Source organism: Anas acuta, chromosome 2, assembly GCF_963932015.1.
Source record: "Anas acuta chromosome 2, bAnaAcu1.1, whole genome shotgun sequence".
Classification (NCBI taxonomy): Eukaryota; Metazoa; Chordata; class Aves; order Anseriformes; family Anatidae; genus Anas; species Anas acuta.
The window spans coordinates 298528-317105 of record NC_088980.1 but is presented as its reverse complement, the minus strand read 5'-3'; the positions used below and the strand labels follow the sequence as shown (position 1 = coordinate 317105).

Below are 18578 nucleotides of genomic sequence, written 5' to 3'. Positions count from 1 at the left end.
GATTCTGGGGTGTTAAAAAATAAATAAATAAATAAATAAATAAATATATATATATATATATATATATATATATATATATATATATACACATATATAGTGAAAGAGTACTTCAGCAGCAGAAATCGTGTAGGAAAGGATGCAGAAAGAATAAGGATTTCCAGGATTTTTTTAAACCTACCTGCCTGTTCTTATCTGTGTCAACCCGTCATTTTCTAGACTCTTGGCACTTCTGAAAAACCTGTTTTCTCTTGCTGCATACTATTGACCCTCCATTTTAATCAAACCTTTCTGTCACTGTGGTCTCTGGATTTGTAGTAATGTTCTTGTTCCATGTGGGCCATACAGCTCTTCCTCCCATATTCCGCTGTGCTGTATCAGATTTTCAGTTCTCTGACCTCGTATATGCAATTTGCATCTTCTGTTCTATAGACTTACATCTCTCCCGTACCTCTTCGTGTGTGTCTGCCTCTGTGTGTGTGTATGTATGAGAGCTTTACAAGACTGCTCCTTTTTTATGTTAGGTGAAGGTTGTTTTGACTGCATTAATTTGATGACTTCAGCCTTTTTGCTATTATATTATAGACAGATATTTGAGATTAGAATCTCAAATGAATTTTGGTGATATCTCTTCAGGAATCCATGCATCAATCCATGGCCAAGTTTTCCACATAGTGCATGGGAAAGAAGGGCACTGAAGAATAAGGTAGCCGTAAGACAGTACAGTGACTGGGAAACTCTCTTAGATAGCCTGTAAAAATGCCAATAGGTAGGCATGATTCTCTCTCTTAAAGACTTGAGCACCTAGCTTAGGGATGAAGCACAGTGCCTTCCTCCACACAGGTCTCACAGCATGTTGGAGCTGCGATCTGTTTGATTAGAGTGAAAGAGAGTTAAAATGGAAGGTTAGGAAGCAGGGACGTGTCAGTTCGATGTGGGGGCAAGAGGGTGTGGAAGATTATACCAAGCTCTACATGACGGTGGAATGAAGATGGACGGAGATGTGCGGAGCATGTAATATGAAGCATTAGCTGGATTTGTGAATGCCATTTACAAATCTGAACTGATACAGCTGTGAAAGACATTCACGTAGCAAAAGGTGTGCAGTTGAATTTTATCAATCCAGCTAGTATCCAGAAAGAAAGGGCATTGTGTGGTGCTTTTCTTAAAATGATTTCTCAAATATATAAACCAGAAGTACAGGTTATAAGGCCCTCAGGGGCTTGGCCCTGCAAACTCCTGCCTTTCTCCACTTACAGCAAATTCTGACTGTGTTTATATTACCAATTGGTTTTGAAAAGAAGTACCAGATTCAGCTCTTCAGTGAATTTTCTTATGCATAACCAAATCTTAAATTCTCATGTAACCTGGTCCAACTGTACTAAACATGCAGATTTTGTACTAAAAGTGTGATATTTCACATGGCTGCCTCAGGTCCTGGACTTAATCTGGATATCTACTTTTCTTTTTTCTATTTGTGTAACAGCAAAAGCGGAAACTGAGACTTTATATCTCCAACACATTTAATCCTGCAAAATCTGACGCTGATGACTCTGATGGCAGCATCGCATCATGGGAGCTTCGAGTGGAGGGGAAGCTCCTGGATGATGTAAGACTTACCTGTGCTTCAGTGGGGCTGGCAAGGGTCTAGAGATTGTCCTGTAGGATTATGATGGACTTCACTGGGATCATTAACTCCGAATGGCAGCATTGGCTTGTTTTTGCTGGGAAGACACCATGTCCAACAGAAGGAGTGAAGGATGCAAAAACATAGTGGGAATGTTGGAGACAGTTGGGGAGGGCAGCAGGAAATAGAGCAGACTTAAGGACAGAATAGATACGATGAGTTGGAGAGAATACTGCTTGAAAGATATGGCAGGATTCAGGCCACGATTGGAGTGGTAAGTCAGGTCTAGAGCAGGCCATTGCATATGGTGAGTGCAAGAGGATGTATGGATGGTCAGAGCAAGGATGGGAAAAAGGTTTTATTAACTAAGTGATCAGAAACCCCTGCGATGGATTTCACTTTCCTCTGGGAGGGCTGGACTTTCCTAATAAAGGTGTCACCTATTCACTTTACAAGAAAAGTATTTGATAAGATAAACAGATGGAGATTGTACTTGTGTGGAGACAGAAAAATGTTTAAGACGTGCCTGTCTTTCTGGAGATAACAATACATGAATCAGGATCAGAATCTTGCTAGAAAATGAAGGGTAAACAAACTGCAGCATCTGGAAACTGAAGTTAGAATAATTCAGATTAGTAATTAGAGCATAGATTTTAACAACAACAACAACAAAACTTTATTGGATAAACTTGCCGATTTTTATTGTGGATCTTCTGTCACTGGCAAATTTTAAATCAAAGAAGTATGTACTTCCAAAATATCTTCTGCATTAGGTAAGAAATCCATTTAAATGCTGTGGACTGTATTCTCCAGAAAGTCAGAATATGTGACATAGACCTCCCAGCTTTTAATTTAGACAATATAAACTGCATAGTAAATGGTGAATACTGCTAATTAAATGAAAAGGCAAAATGTAAAGGAAGTGCTTTTACTTAGGGTATGACTAATCTGTAAAAACTTACTGCTATCTGATAAGTCAGAACAATAATTTAGCATTTATTAAAAAAAATACAAACTGTTAAAATAAAAGGCATACAGTTATCTTGTTCACATCAAAAGACAGTTCTTTATGATAACATTAAGACAGTCAGGGACATCTTTCCTTCAGTGTATACTGTTCTACCACTTCTAGATTTTTGCATATTTCCCTGCATTTATCAGAAGGAAATCTCAATTAGATTGTTCACTCTTGTGATCTATAGGGGAGTTAAAGTTCAGGAGAAAGAGAAAGCTCGAAAAGGAAGCACAGAACACGGGGTAATATATGCAGTCTTAAACATTTCCTTTTGTTTTGATTATACAGCTAAGCAAGCAGAAACGGAAGTTCTCATCATTTTTTAAGAGTCTAGTCATTGAACTGGACAAAGATCTTTATGGACCTGACAACCACCTTGTGGAGGTAAGAAGTTAATGCACCTTTGCAACAAACCCAGTACTATAACAGATGAACAGCTATGTGCCTGTTATCTGCCTTGTTTAAGTTACCTTGCCTCCACTGATTTATTTAAGGTGTTTTCAAAGGTTTCAGAATTACAGATGCAGTAGTGATGTAGGGTATCTCTTAAAAGAAGAATATATGTAATTAAAACATTTGTGCGCATTTGTCCTGACAAGTAAAGCATACTGGCATCACAACAGGCTGTACTGTAAGAGCAGAGCAAGAAATGGTGGAGATTTTGCTCGTTTGTTTGTTTTGTTTGTTTGTTTGTTTAATTGCAAGATCTTAAGGAGTCTTGTTACTTGTCTTATTCTTGCATGGAGTGCCGTGCAAGATTCACATACGGTTTCCCATATCAGTGAAAAAAGACTGACCACGTTAATTTTATTTCCTTTGGCAGTGGCACAGAACTCCCACAACTCAGGAGACTGACGGCTTCCAGGTGAAAAGACCTGGTGATGTCAGTGTGCGGTGCACATTACTCCTCATGTTGGATTACCAGGTCAGTGTGTTGCTTTTGCTATGGAGAATACATCCATTGGGGCATAGAACAAATTCATCAGAACAAAGCAAATTCATCCCCTTACATACCTCAAAAGATAATATATTTGGAAACAAAACTTCACGTGGTTGAAAGAGGTTAGAATGATACCAAACTGCCAGATGATTTAAAATATTAAGGGGACACATAAAGAAAGTTTTTGCTGTAGTCTAGCAAAATATTATTCTTGGCATGATGGTGATTAATAACACCTGCAGAAAGTATATGCATTTCCTCCTCAGGCTTCTTACAACATAGTCAGATAAGATGCACATGAGGTGTGTGTGTGGGGGGGGGGTCCTACACATTGCGGTTCAAAAGAGTGGCTATTGCTAGTGATGCCTGAACCAGCTATGTAGCTGTGGCAGCATTTTTTTCAGAGCAGACCACACAGATTTCTGGGGTTATTAAACTTTGGTTACATTGTCACTATAATCTGGTATAAAACATTGCCCTGGAAGGGATAGGCTCAAGTCCAGGCATTTCTTCTTCCTCTCTTTTGTCAGTACTAGTTTGATTGTATTAGTAATATTTGTGGACTGAACACACAAAAAAAAAAGTCAGGGAATTGATTCATTTCAGAGTTAGCAAAGCTTAGTTCCAAATCAGTTTTCTGATTGCAGTCACGGGAAACAAACAAAAAACAACAACAAAAAGCAAAGGAGGATAAATAAGGATATTCTGCAAAAAGGGAAATAAAGGAAATGGAAACAGAAAAGGAAAGGGAAAGGGGAGTGGGAAGGGAAGGGAAGGGAAGGGAAGGGAAGGGAAGGGAAGGGAAGGGAAGGGAAGGGAAGGGAAGGGAAGGGAAGGGAAGGGAAGGGAAGGGAAGGGAAGGGAAGGGAAGGGAAGGGAAGGGAAGGGAAGGGAAGGGAGAGGTCACTGTCTTAAGGAAAAGGATAAAAATGCACTGCTGTGAAGAGATAGGATCTCCCTTTTCAATGGCAGTTCAGTCTTAGATACATTTTTATTGTATAACTTTAAGAATTCATTGTGCGCCATTCACTTCCCCCTCCCCAATGCAAATGGCATCTATCCAGAATAAAGACACTACATTTTATGTTTATAGGAAATTATCTTAGGGAGTCTGTGAGCTAACTGGGATACCATAGAGCCAGTAAGAATCCTTATGGCTAGGAAAATATCATTAGGGTTTGTTATGTTCACCATTACTATAAATTTATTCTTTTAAATAGATGTTCTCTTATCCTGAAGTCTTGTTATAAATCTGGCTTTGGGTGTCCAGGCACCCAACAAGGTAATCCTTGCTGAAGAATGTGACAAATATTAAATATGAGCATGGGTACACCTGAAGAAGCACCAGACTCTAAGGTATCTAAGGAAATAGAGATGTAAAAGAGAGTAATTGAAGAATTGTAACACAGAGGTCAGGAGAAGAAATATATTCCATTGAGTAGTTGTGGTCAGGTAAATTTTCTGTTTTGCAGCAGAATGTTGGGAACATGCTGGGAAAACAGAGTTCCAAGGGAATTTGTTGGTAGGAGGCAGCTGATCAATTGTTAGGAACAGCAGAAGCATCATCCTGACTTCATGCTCCCTATCTGGTTAATCTCCAGTATTTCAGAGGAAGGACCATTCTTCTTCATCTCCTGCTTCCTAAAGTCAGCTTATGTATCAACAGTAAACAGGAAAATTATTTTCTGACTCTGCAAGCACCTCGTTATCTAAAGCATGTGATTCAGGTAGTCTTTGTGCATAGCACATGAACAATGTCCGTCTTTCTTTTTCAAATGCTAGACATAGCTGTTCCAGAGCATGACCGTGGTACACATCCGGGCAGTTTACATTTCTATAACCTACCACTGAATGGGGTATTTCACCAGAGGAACAAAGTCCCTAAAGAACTGAAGCTGAAAATCTCTATCAGTGCATGCATCTACTTTTTTCTCCATTTGCATCTCTCCCTTCTTCTCTTTCTGTTGCAGCCTCCACAGTTTAAACTGGACCCACGATTAGCACGTTTGCTGGGGATCCACACACAGACCCGATCTGCCATCATCCAGGCTCTCTGGCAGTACATCAAAACAAATAAGCTGCAAGACTCCCATGACAAGGAATACATTAATTGTGACAAGTACTTCCAGCAGGTATCTCCTATTTGGACACAGCTATTCAGAGGCAATCTATAATATCCATCTGCAAATTTTGGATGGACAGAAATTACTGAATTTTGTTTTCCCTTAATAATTTGCAGTTTCTTCAATGCTGAATGGCTTTCAACAGACACTGTAACAAATATAGTAAATGCCTCCGTGTGCAGTGTTATCAAAAAACACATCAAGGTGGTTCCTCACTCCTAAAAAAGTCATAGCCTTTCCAAGAAGAAAGGGTCTAATTGATTTACTTGTTTAATTGCAAATTAGGTTTTGGACAAGGATAATATGCTTTTATTATATTCCAGATCTTTGACTGTCCCCGGCTAAAGTTTTCTGAAATTCCTCAGAGACTCACTAACCTACTGCTGCCTCCAGACCCTATAGTGATAAACCATATCATCAGGTAAGCTGATCAGTCAGCTCAGCACTGTCACATGCAAATCATACACTGTCTAAAACAGAGAAACTGCTGTGGTTGCCGGGACCAGAATCCAGGTTTTCTAACATCCAAGTGAGTGCTTTGGACTGTGTGTTAATTCTTTATGTCTGTAAAGTTATGAATTATTTTCAGTAGAGTGGCACTCTACTTTCCTTTGCTTAAAATGCAAAGAAGTCCTGGGGGCAAGATCATGTCTGTTAGATAGAAGCTAAAGAAGAGGACCTTGTGTATAGTAGCTTCTCTGATACACTGTGTGCATCATGCAGCACCTGGCAATATTACTCTGCAGTGACATAGTGACATAAAGCTGTGGATAGGGGGAAGTATTAATGTGCTGAGAGTAGGTGGTACTTTTTCAATAGAGTCTTTACAGTCTCAGGCAAAGCAAATAGAAATCTGGCACTGAATGTAATGGGAGTAAGTAAATTTTCAGACTGCTAAAGGAACAGAATAGTGTAGAGTAGAAGGTATCATTTGTGGTCATCTGAGGCTTCTCCCCTCCCAACAGCATTTTAGTCCTGCTCTTCAGACACCATCCATACTTTTTGTTAAAGAAAATAACAAAAATGCAATGGAAATTAAATAGAGTTAAACAGAAAGCTGTTAGTATGGGTAAATACTTTAAATGGTAGATAGACTGAAAGAGGATGCAGTAGAAAATAGATAGTAGTGTTTTTATCTCTGCAATACTGAGTGCACCAGATTTAAAACTGATAGAAGTAAAATATTCTTACCTGAGCTCAATCTAGAGCTGGAGCTTTTCTTGAATTTTACTTCTCATTGTTGCTGACAGACTTGAAATCAGAGGTAGAAAGAGAAACACATGGCATTTCCCATTTCTGCAAAGAAACAAGTCATCTCCCACACTCTTAACATTGCACAAGAATACTACAAAGCGTAGGTCTCCAATATTCTTATATTGCAAACAAGTTAGTATTTGATTCCTCCCTTTTGATTACCATCATGATTTATATAAAAATTAAAAAAAAAAATTCTTACATTGAGTCAGTATCCCATGTTACAAGGGGTATCTGTTGCCTGTTGCTGTGCACCTCCAAGAAGAGCCTTGCTCTGTCTTCACTGTACCTCCCATAGGGCAGTTGCACTCAGCAATAGGATCTCCTCTTCTCTGTCTCTTCTTAAGGCTGGACAAATGCAACTCTTGCAGCTTCTCTTGGTGTAGGCATTAGGTATTACAAAGCCCTGGAAGCAGTAGTAAAGGACTCGGGAGCACAGGTAGATTTTTCATCAGTCCTGCCAGTCAAAGGAGAGGGGATTAAAAAGGCCAGTTGAATCTGGCAAATCAACAGATAGTTGCGTGACTGGTGCCGCAGGCAGGGGTTCAGCTAGCTAGACCATGGAACTCTCCTTGAGAAACCTGGTCTGCTGGGGGCTGATGGGGATCCACCTGTCAGAGAAGTGGAAAAAGCATCTTTGATCATAGGCTTGCCAAGCTGGTGAAGAGGGCTTTAAACTATAGCTGCCAGGGGAGGGGAATCTCAATCCATCCCTCTCCTCCCAGTTTGATGCCAGTGTCAGTGACAGATGCCCAGAGTCTGGAGGAGGGTCACAAATCAGCAGAAGAGAACCTGAAGACCAGCACAAAAGAAGTCCACCACTCCAGCCAGTAAGTCAGCTTCATCACGGGCCCAATTGAAATGTCTGTATGCTAATGCACATAAACAGATAGAAGCCTCATGTTCGCAAGCCCTGGTTCTCATGGAGGACTTCAGCCCCCCTGACATCTGTTGGAGGGACAGCACAGTAGGGCCTAGGCAATCCAGGAAGTTCCTGGAATGTGCTGATGACATCCTTCTCCAAGTGACAGAGAAGCCAACAAGGAGAGGTGCTATGCTGGATCTCATTCCCACAAACAAGGAGGGTCTAGTGGGGAATGTGAAACTCAAAGGCCATCTTAGCTGAAGCAATCATGAAATGATGCAGTTTTGGATTCTGAATGCAGCAAGGAGGGAGCACAGCAAACTTGCAACCCTGGAATTTGGGAGAGCAGACTTTGTCCTCTTCAGGGATCTGCTTGGTAGAGTACCATGGGACAAAGCCCTGGAGGAAGAAGTGGTTAAGAAGTCACAGAATCACAGAATAGTTTGGGTTAGAAAGGATCTTAAAGATCATCTAATTCCAAACACTTCCCTAGGCAACCTGTTCCAGTGCCTCACCATCATCTGAGTAAAGAATTTCCTTCTTAGAGCTAATGAAAACCAACCCTTTTTAGTTTAAAGCTGTTATTCCTTGTCCTATCACTACACTCCCTGACAAAGAGTTGAACAGTTTCCCAGGGAAGCTGTGGATGCTCCATCCCTGGAAGTGTTCAAGGGCAGGTTGGATGGGGCCTTGAGCAACCTGATCTAGTGGGATGTGTCCCTTCGCATGGCAGGGGGTTGGAATTAGGTGATCTGTAAGGTCCTTTCAAGCTCAAACCATTCTGTGATTCCATGTGCTCCAGTCCCCAGCCATTCTCATGGCCTGATGAGGGGCTCACTACAGTATGTCATGTCTTCCTGGTCCTGCACCCAGAAGTCCAGATACACAAGTGTGGCATAGCAGGGAATAGGTTCTTTCCTTTCCAGAGCTGATTTCTGCTCAGTTGATGCCCACCTGTACCAGTGCATGGGATTGTTCAGAGCAGAACTTTGTATTTGCCTGTGTTGAACCTTATGATGTTGAATTGCTGTCCTCTTTATTCAACTTGTCAAGGTTTTTCACAATAGCCCTGCTCCCCCAACTCCGTCCTAGGTTCAGGGGCAAGGGAGGCCTGAGAACACAACTTACCAGGACAAATGGAGGCAAAACCAGCATTGAGCACCTTGCCCATGTCTTCTAACCCCTGAAGGTTATCTTGTCCAACCGCCTCCCTGGCTCATGCAGGGCTCCTTAGAGCAAGTTGCCCAGGACTATGTCCAGGCAGCTTTTGAAGATCTCCAAAGAGGGAGATTCCACAATGTCTGTGCCAGTGCTTGGTCACTTCTCACAGTAAAGATGTGCTTCCCGATGTTCAGGGGAAACCTTCTGTACTCGAGTTTGTGCATATTGCCACTCATCTCTGTCCACTTCAGACCATTGAAAAGAGCCTGGTTCTGTTCTCCTTGCGTACTGTCTTCAGGTATTTATATCTACAAGGGTAAACCCCCCCGAGCTTTCTCTTCTCCAGACCAAACAGTTCCAGCTCTCTCAGCCTTTTCTTTTAGCAGAGCTACTCCAGTCCCTTCATCATCCTCGTGGCTCTTTTCTACACTCTGTCCAGTATGTCCATGTCTCTCTTGTGTTAAGGAGCCTAGAACTAGGCACAGGATTCCAGGTGTGGACTCACCAGTGCTGAATACAGAGGGAGAGGATTATTCCTCTCAACCTGCTGGAAACACTTGTAATGCAAATCCATCCATGCAAGACCTCCTTCTCACCCAGATCTAACAAGTTCAATTAGATCCTGAGTCCTTTTTTTTTTATTATTTCCTGCAGCAGGTGCACACGACTGAGATCTTTCAAAAATAATGTTCTGAAGGAGCATTTTTATATTACAAGTGACCATGACTAAAGTTTGATTTATCAGCTACTGGGTTGACAAAGTTTTCTTGCTAAGAAATTTCAATGTAAAGCTAAAGAGAAAATGGCAATTAAGCCTAAAACCCAACAAGTTAAAGCCTAACACAGTCCTCGGGGTTAAAGCCTAAACCCCAGTCCACAGGGTACTCCACCTCCCAACCTGGAAGTTTGAGACAAGGAGCAGAACTCCCTCAAAGTTCAGGTGGAAATAGTTAGAGACCTGCAGCTCCACCTGGACTGTCACAAGTCCATTGGGCCAGATGGGATCCACCTAAGGGTGCTGAGGGAGTTTGTGGGTGCGATTGCTGGGCTGCTTTCCATCATCTATCAGCAGTCTTGGTCATCCAGAGAGGTCCCGGATGAGGACTGGAGACCTGCTAACATGACGTCCATCTATAAGAAGAGTTGTAAGGAAGACCTGGGCGACTGCAGGCCTGTCAGCTTGATGTTGGTGCCAGGGAAGGTGATGGAACAGGTCATCTTGAGTGTAATCACACAGCATGTGCAAGACAACCTGGGGCTCATGAGAGGCAAGTCCTGCCTGACCAGCCTCATCTCCTTCTATGCCCGGGTGACCTGTCTGGATGAGGGAAAGGCTGTTGACGTGGTCTACCTAGACTTCAGCAAGGCCTTTGACACAGTCTGCCAAAGTATTCTCCTGGAGAAGTGGGCAGCCCATGGCTCAGGCAGGTATACGCTTTGCTGGGTTAAAAACTGGCTGGATGGCCAAGCCCAGAGACTGGTGGTGAATGGAGTGAAATCCAGCTGGCGACCAGTCACAAGTGGTGTTCCCCAGGGGTCAATGTTGGGGCCCATTCTCTTTAATATTAATATTTTATTAATTATTTGGATGAGGGAATTGAGTGCACCCTCAGTAAGGTTTCAGACAATGCCAAGTTAGGGGGAAGTACTGATCTGCCAGAGGGTAGGAATGCCCTGCAGAGGGACCTGGAAAGGTTGAATCGATGGGTAAGGGCCTATAGGATGAGGTTCAACATGGCTAAGTGCCAGGTCCTGCACTTTGGCCATAATAACCCCATCCAGCACTACAGGCTTGGGGCAGAGTGGCTGGAAAGCTGTGCAGAGGAGAAGGACCTGGGAGTATTGGTTGATAGCTGAATACGAGCCAGCAGTGTGCTCAGGTGGCCAAGAAGTCCAACGGCATCCTGGCTTGTATCAGAAACAGTGTGACCAGCAGGGCTAGGGAGGTGATCGTCCCCCTGTACTCGGCTCTGGTGAGGCCGCACCTTGAGTACTGTGTTCAGTTTTGGGCCCCTCGCTACAAGAAGGACATCGAGGTGCTTGAGCAGGTCCAGAGAAGGGCAACGAAGCTGGTGAGGGGCCTGGAGAACAAGTCCTACGAGGAGCGGCTGAGGGAGCTGGGTTTGTTCAGCCTGGAGAAGAGGAGGCTCAGGGGCGACCTTATTGCTCTCTACAGGTACCTGGTTTAACCCGGCCGGCAGCTAAACACCACGCAGCCGTTCGCTCACCCTCCCCCCTCCCTCTCTGGGATGGGGGAGAGACATGGAAAGTGAAGCCCATGAGTTGAGATAAAGACAGTTTAATAAGACAGGAAAATAATAATAATAATAATAATAATAATAATAATAATAATAATAATAATAATAATAATAATAATAATACAATGATGATAATAGTACTACTAGTAATAATGTGTACAAACAAGTGATGCACAATGCAATTGCTCACCACCCACTGACCGATGCCCAGCCTAACCCCAAGCAGTCCAGCCCCCCTCCCCCGGCTAGCCACCCCTATATATTGTTTAGCATGACGTCAGATGGGATGGAATACCCCTGTGGCTAGTTTGGGTCACCTGTCCCGGGTCTGTCCCCTCCCAGCTCTTGCTGCACCCCCAGCCGGCCCGTTGGCAGGACAGAGCAAAAGGCTGAGACGTCCTTGGCTTGGTATAAGCACTGCTCTGCAACAATTAAAACATCGGGGTGTTATCAGCACTCTTCTCATCCTAAGCCGAAACACAGCACCCTATTAGCTACTAGGAGGAAAATTAAGCCAAAATATAGCATTCTACCAGCTACTAGGAAAAAAATTAACTCTGTCCTAACTGAAACCAGGACAGTACCTTAAAGCAGGCTGTAGCGAGGTGGGTATAGGTCTATTCTCCCACATGCCTGGTGATAGGACAAGGGGGAAGGGGCTGAAGTTGCATCAGGGGAGGTTTCGATCGGAAATTAGGAGATATTTCTTCTCAGAAAGAGCAGTTAGGCATTAGAACGGGTTGACCAGGGAGGTGGCAGAGTCACTGTCCCTGGGGGTGTTTAAGGAAAGGATGGACCTGGTGCTTAGGGACTTGGTTTAGTGGGTGATACTGGTGGTAGGGGGATGGTTGGGCCAGATGATCTTGGAGGTCATTGCCAACCTAGCTGATTCTATGATTCCTCAGTCCTAGGTGCAGAACCCTTTACCCTTGCTGAATTTCATTGCTGATTGCCCAATGTTTCAGTCTGTTTAGATCCCTCTGCAAGGCCTCTTGTTTCTAGAGAGTCAACAGCACCTCCCAGTGTAGTATCATCACCAAACTTGCTGAAGATGCCTTCAGCTCCTGCATCCAGATCATTGATAAAAATGTTGAACAGAACTGGCCGTAGAACTGAGCCCTGGGAAACACTGCTAGTGACTGTCTGCCAGAGGGATGTAGCCACACATCACTACAACACTTTGAACTCTAGTGTTTAACCAGTTCATCACCAGCCACCAGCCAGTTCACCACCACCGATATATATATGACGCATGTATACATAATATGTGTAAAGGTACCCTGTTCTTAAACTCTTCTCACAGCATCTGCAACAGTTTTTTTGAAAGAGTATTTTCTGGGCTGGATGGCTATTTACTCTGACTCATTATGCCAGTTTTCACAATCTTCTATTATCCTCTCCATAGTGTTGACCCCAATGATCAGAAGAAGACGGCTTGTTACGACATAGATGTAGAAGTTGAAGACCCATTAAAGGGACAGATGAGTAGTTTTCTTCTCTCAACAGCTAATCAACAGGAGATTACAGCATTGGACAACAAGGTACTGCCCCAGTATCACATGGCATATGTATACACGTTTTATAACTTCCGTGGGGTTTGGTGCCGTGTATCAAAGGGACTAATGTGAGAAAGGGATTGCTCATTTAGATGTGCTTCCAAGGGTTGAATAAGTCACATGCAATGGAAATGCAGTGGGGTGGGTGGGGTTTGCTCTTAAGATTTAATCCAGGGCCTGATATAGTTGTAAAAATGTTACAAGTGTTTTGCAGGCAGCATAATGAGTACCCTGGCAGGCAACATAAATTATGTGCCACTCTAGGTGCTGTAGGATTTCAGATCTTTCTGAACTAGTTAGTAAATCTATTGTGCTCTGTGGAAAACTAACAGGTCTTGTTTGCAACTAAAAACATATTAGAGCAGGCAATGTGGATCAAGCATGGTCTTCCAAGGTATGTGTTAGGAGAATTAGGCTGGATCTTACAGCCTGAGAGAGGCAAGGCTGCCAAAGCTCCATTATCCAGATCCAACCAGCAACGAGGCTGAGCATGTATTCCCAGTAGGCATGCACACACACACATGCACCCATGCGTGCGTATACGCCACATATATATATATATATATATACATATATATATATATACAGGGCCAGCCACACAGATCAACACAGTCAGGATACAGAGAGACCTCACATGAACACAAAGATAACCAATAATCTCATCCTGATCCTCTCTCTGGCTGAACTCCGTGGAGGGCCGCTAGTGGGGGTATGTCCCTCCTGCAGCTGGTCTCGGGCACTTTGTCTACCCACTGGCTGCCTCTGGATCCCAGTCTCCCAGTTGCTGGCACTTGGCCATACAAGCCCCAGAGGCTGCAGCCGCACTCCCAGTGTTCATACAGACACAGGCACATCCACACAGAGGCACAAACATACCCATACACACACACGTACATTCGCAGCTGGCTGGGAGTCTCTTGGTCCCCCAGTTGCCACTTCCCTGTGGTCTTACCCTTCGATGTGTGCACACATACAAACACCACTGGGTCTTGTCCCTAGCGACCCTCAGACCCCACGGTTCCTCCAGTGGCTGGCTGAGATTCCTTTGGTCTGTCTGACTGCCAGCTTCTCCTGTGGTCTCATCCTTACAGACACATACCCCACCACGGCTCCCAGACCACCTTACCTACTTGCTGACTAGTTCAGCTTGTTCTTTGCCAGTGCTCACACATTCACGCACCTGCACTGCTGCAGGTGCCAGCACTCAAGCACATGGGCCTCCAAACCATGGTCTTGCTGCAGTTGCTGGCACATAGAGCTCCCCCCATACATAAAAATGGAGTTCCTCACTTAGGAAAAGAGTTAAAAATGGAATATGGTAACACAGTAGGACAGATAGCTCTGGTCAGGCATAGAGATGGCTGGACAAGCATATCAATGAGCAAATCATTCACACACAACCAGTGACTTTTAGCCCTTTATATATCTATTTTCCCACAGTTGTGCCTCCCTGAATCACGCAGATCCATCCCTTTTCCCGCATTTGATTAATTCCCTAAAAGTGCCATGTCAAGTGCAATCCCAAGATGCTCTTACCCTAGATCCTATAATGTGTCCCATAACACATAGGCAGCAACCCTCCAAAAATGCTCTGGTATTCAGACTTTGTGGATGTTGTTGTTGGATTGCTCCATGAAGTTCAATATGGGCAGAGTTTGACTACCTAACCTTTTCCTCAGCGCACAAGTTTGTCAAGTTTATCCTCAGCGCACAAGAGACCCATTACTCTTTTTTTTTTGTTTTAATGAGGTTCCTTAGTTAACACAGTCAAATCACCACCTAGTATTTTACATCCAGATCTTACTTTCTTCTAATCTGGCACAAAAAAAAAAAAAGATGCAGCTTTGAAAATATAAGAAGTAGACAATTAAGACTGGCATCACAGATTTTTTTTTTTTCTTTTTGTTATGCTGAGAATCAGAAGCAACTAAGAAGGTGTTCGGTAAGCATAACAAGCAGCAGCAGCCTTCTTCTGGATATAAATAAGGTGGGATTACAGTTAGCAAGACCAAAGAGAAAAATGTAATTGTAATTAAAACGTATTACAGGAATTTTAACTTCTGCATCTTATGATATGAAAATCTCTATCTTAGAAAAAATATGAGAAAAAAAAAATAAAGTCAGACATTATTTGGATATGGGAACCAGAGATGATAAAAAATTGAAGATGAGAACAAAGTTGCCTAGGCTGAGTTAGAGAAGTAGTGGGAAAGTTTTGATACTCAAAAGACTTGGGGTTATGAAGAAGGATTAGCTGTGGAAGAATAACAGGAGCAATTTTTTTTGCGGAAGTGCAAATTGATAAGTCTGTATCCATCCTAGTTGCCCCATCCCTGGAAGTGATGAATGCCAGGTTGGATGGGGCTTTGAGCAACCTGGTCTGGTGGAAGGTGCCCCTGCCATGGCAAGGGGGGTTGGAAGTAGATGATCTTGAAGGTACCTTCAAGACTATAGGTCCCTAGAAGGTCCCTAGGCTACAACATTTTATTGAGAGGTCATAGTGTCTTGCTATATTGATATGAGGGAAAGCTAAGAGAATCTCATATTCTTTTAGTGTGCTGGGCATTGCATTGCTGCAGAGCAGCTCACTAGACTAGCTGCAACTGTAGAAAATTAATAGTAGAAAAATCACTTGGAACGGTTTTGCAGAATTGTTTCCTGGTTTATTGAACAAAGATTATGTGCACTTAAAATAACCATACCTCTCTTATAGCAGTGGTGAGCTCTGCAGGCTGCATTAGAGATTCATGTCAAGGCAAGGGGACTGTTAGCCAGTTTTTTGCACGAGTGTAAATGGCTGATTTGCCCTGGCAAAAGATAAATAAAAGTGGCTCCACAAACCAAGGGAAGAAGTGTGATATCATGGACCAGAGATTATTCATGTGATACAGAGTCATGCTAAGTTTCTGTTTGTTTACATCTAACGCAAATTTGTTAAACTGTTGTCCTCATACTGTTTTAAAGAGAGTTTGGATACCAGCAGTCCTGCAGATTTTTGGTAACCGTTGCAAGATCTGCCGTTCTGTGGTTCTTGGAAAAGGTCAAAGCAAAAGGTTTCAGCAGAGCAGGTGCTCAGCCAGTTAGTTTCCAGCCTATATGTGCTTTCATGCAGCATGCTAAGGATTATTATGTTTCCAGTCCAGCTCCCCCTTTACCATGTCTTTATCACCTTTTTATTGAGCATTTTCTACAGCAGAGTGCAAGCTGTGATTAGTGAAGTTACTGAAGTCACTTCCGGGTAAGTCACCTAGTGGAAAACTGGTGCACACCAATAGGAGATTTCTCTCTAGCATTGGCTACATCATTTTCCCACATGAGGAACGTTTTAAGTTGACAGCCGTTCTCTTCTGTTAACATACCATACAGTTCTGCCTACAATGCCCTTAGTGGCATAGCCAGATCATGGGAGGATTATTTTCCTCCCTCTGTGTCTGGCCATAGTAGATGTTTTGGCAAAATAGATGTGGACAGGAGATTTAACAAGATGGGTCTGCAATCTCAAAACAGAATTTTAGAGAAACAGGATAGTAAGAGGTTGCTTTTCTGTTTGGGTATGTGCAAATGATTCATTAGTTGTCCTCCCATTGATCACAATTGATTTTGTTATCCAGGTTGATTAACATACCTTGACTCCTCTTTGTAGTGTATATTCTTCCCTGCTAGTTAATAACCATTTCTTTCATAATATTTTTGATGATATGACTCATTTTCTATAAACCTTCCATACTCACAGTTTCTCATTATTCACACTCCTTTTGTAGCCATGGTGACGTTAATAGTCTTTCTTACAAGAAAAATTCTAGAAGTCATGGCTGTTACGTAAGTTTATTTAACATGGATTTGATTGAGCGATCACTAGAACACAAAGTTTAGGCATCACCACAGGATATTGAAGGTATAATGTTGACTGATCAAGGGAGTAACTGCTTTCTTGCATTGGGCAATACGTAAAGACATTATATAGCACCTTTCCAGAAAAATCCCTGACTTCTCAAAAAGACTGCTTATACACAGGAAATCATTGCATTATACAGTGACATGACTTAGCTCTTCAGTATTGCATGTAGCGTGCCATCCAGTAGTTCAGTGCAGGAAGTGAAGAAGAATCCTGTATGTGCTTATGTTGCAAAAATACATGTGAAACCAAAATGTAATTGCAACACTAGGGTTAACTCCCACTCTGAAGAGAAAATTCCATGGGATGAGTCTTTGGTGTAGAATTGTCACCTTTGTATATTACAAAGAACTACAAAGACATTAACAGGACTGACCTCAGAGTTGCAGAAAAATGAGAGGAATTAAAGAACATCTGCTTTATTTTTTTCTTCAGATTCACGAGACAATCGAATCCATAAATCAGTTAAAAATACAACGTGATTTCATGCTGAGTTTCTCCAAAGATCCTAAAGGGTACATCCAAGACCTTCTTCGATCCCAAAGTAGGGATCTTAAGGTGAGCTAAGGTTGAAGAAGAATGAAGAAGTAAAACCAGAATGTAAGAACATTAGTTAAATGTGTACAGATGTATAGCTAAAATATCCAGGATAGAAAATCGGTGGAAAAAACGATGAGTGTAATACTACTATCCCAGAGCAGAAAGTATGCAGGAAAGACCGGTTAGGCTGTATTTCTCTTCTAGTGGTATAGCAGTGCATAATGGGGATTGTAGGTGAATTTGTGGTTAGACAGTAAGATCAAAGTGCAGAGATGTGTTGGTGTACTCTGTAAAATTAAAGCTATATAAAACTAATCAGGAGGATCCTATAGCAAAATAACACTATTTGGGTGTTTTATTGGTTTTCAAAATGTAATCTTATTTAAGAAATAGCAGAATAAGTATCAGATGCCTTTGAGTTTAGTTTTGAGAAACCCAAGGTATGTAATGTAAGGAATTTCATTTGTTTGCCAGCCAAAAAGAATATTTTTCTCATAAAGTTTCACACTTTGTATCTTTAAATCAGACGCATCAAGACCCATTATGTTAATGAAGTCAGGAAATTATTTTTATGTAATAATTATCTTTCAAATATAAATGTCTTGTTTGTTAATCAATAATCTTGCAAAGATTTACTGTTAAGATTATGATTGTTGTTATGATTTATATTCAGAAAGGGAATGGACATCTAAAAGAATGTTTAAATATACCTGTAGCTTGAAGAGCTTACAAACTGAAGTGTGGTGGTGGTGCTTCTCTAGTTGCATATATGGAACAGTTGTTCAATGCTCTCCCTGACTGACATCCAGTTCCAAAAGGGCCTTTTTGGTAATACTCTGCCCTGCTGGCATCAGAACTGACACTGTAAAACAGTACCCTGCAGAATATGCCAATAATTTTACATTTCAGTCTGACATGAATACCTTCACAATTTCCTGTTGTTTACAGTTGTGCCAAGGTTCTTTGGATATATCTGCAAGTAAAATATACAGTGCTAGGGTACTTTTCCTGGGACCCTGGAACTAAACTGTCAATGCTGTTAAAATGTTAGAGCCTTTCCTCTTTAAGGCTATGTCCAATGCATGCCATTGTCCATTTGCCTTGGGCATAGAGATCAGTCCTGAGAATTTTAATGCAGTAGTGTCATTAATTTTTGACTCTAGGTAAATGTAAATGTTTCTCCATGTGGTAGAATAGCTATAGTGAAAAGTATTTTTATTTTTGTCACAGGTGATGACTGATGTAGTTGGAAACCCAGAGGAAGAACGCAGAGCTGAATTTTATCATGAGCCATGGTCTCAAGAGGCTGTGAGCAGATATTTCTACTGCAAGGTGTGAAGGAATTAG

The 18578-nt window shown here is 42.1% G+C and overlaps 1 protein-coding gene across 18 annotated transcripts in view; it reads left to right on the top strand.

Moving 5' to 3' along the window:
* Positions 1-18578, top strand: part of SMARCD3 (SWI/SNF related BAF chromatin remodeling complex subunit D3) — a 93540-nt gene that overhangs the window by 70637 nt on the left and 4325 nt on the right. For 15 of the 18 annotated variants that reach the window (XM_068673019.1, XM_068673028.1, XM_068673021.1 and 12 more), the window contains 9 exons: positions 1484-1606; positions 2928-3023; positions 3463-3564; positions 5550-5711; positions 6026-6123; positions 7682-7786; positions 12646-12781; positions 17127-17249; positions 18462-18563. In XM_068673019.1, the coding sequence (XP_068529120.1) occupies positions 1484-1606; positions 2928-3023; positions 3463-3564; positions 5550-5711; positions 6026-6123; positions 7682-7786; positions 12646-12781; positions 17127-17249; positions 18462-18563 (1047 nt within the window). The remainder of the gene's footprint in view (positions 1-1483; positions 1607-2927; positions 3024-3462; positions 3565-5549; positions 5712-6025; positions 6124-7681; positions 7787-12645; positions 12782-17126; positions 17250-18461; positions 18564-18578) is intronic. The other 3 variants (XM_068673012.1, XM_068673014.1, XM_068673025.1) reach the window with 1 other exon arrangement.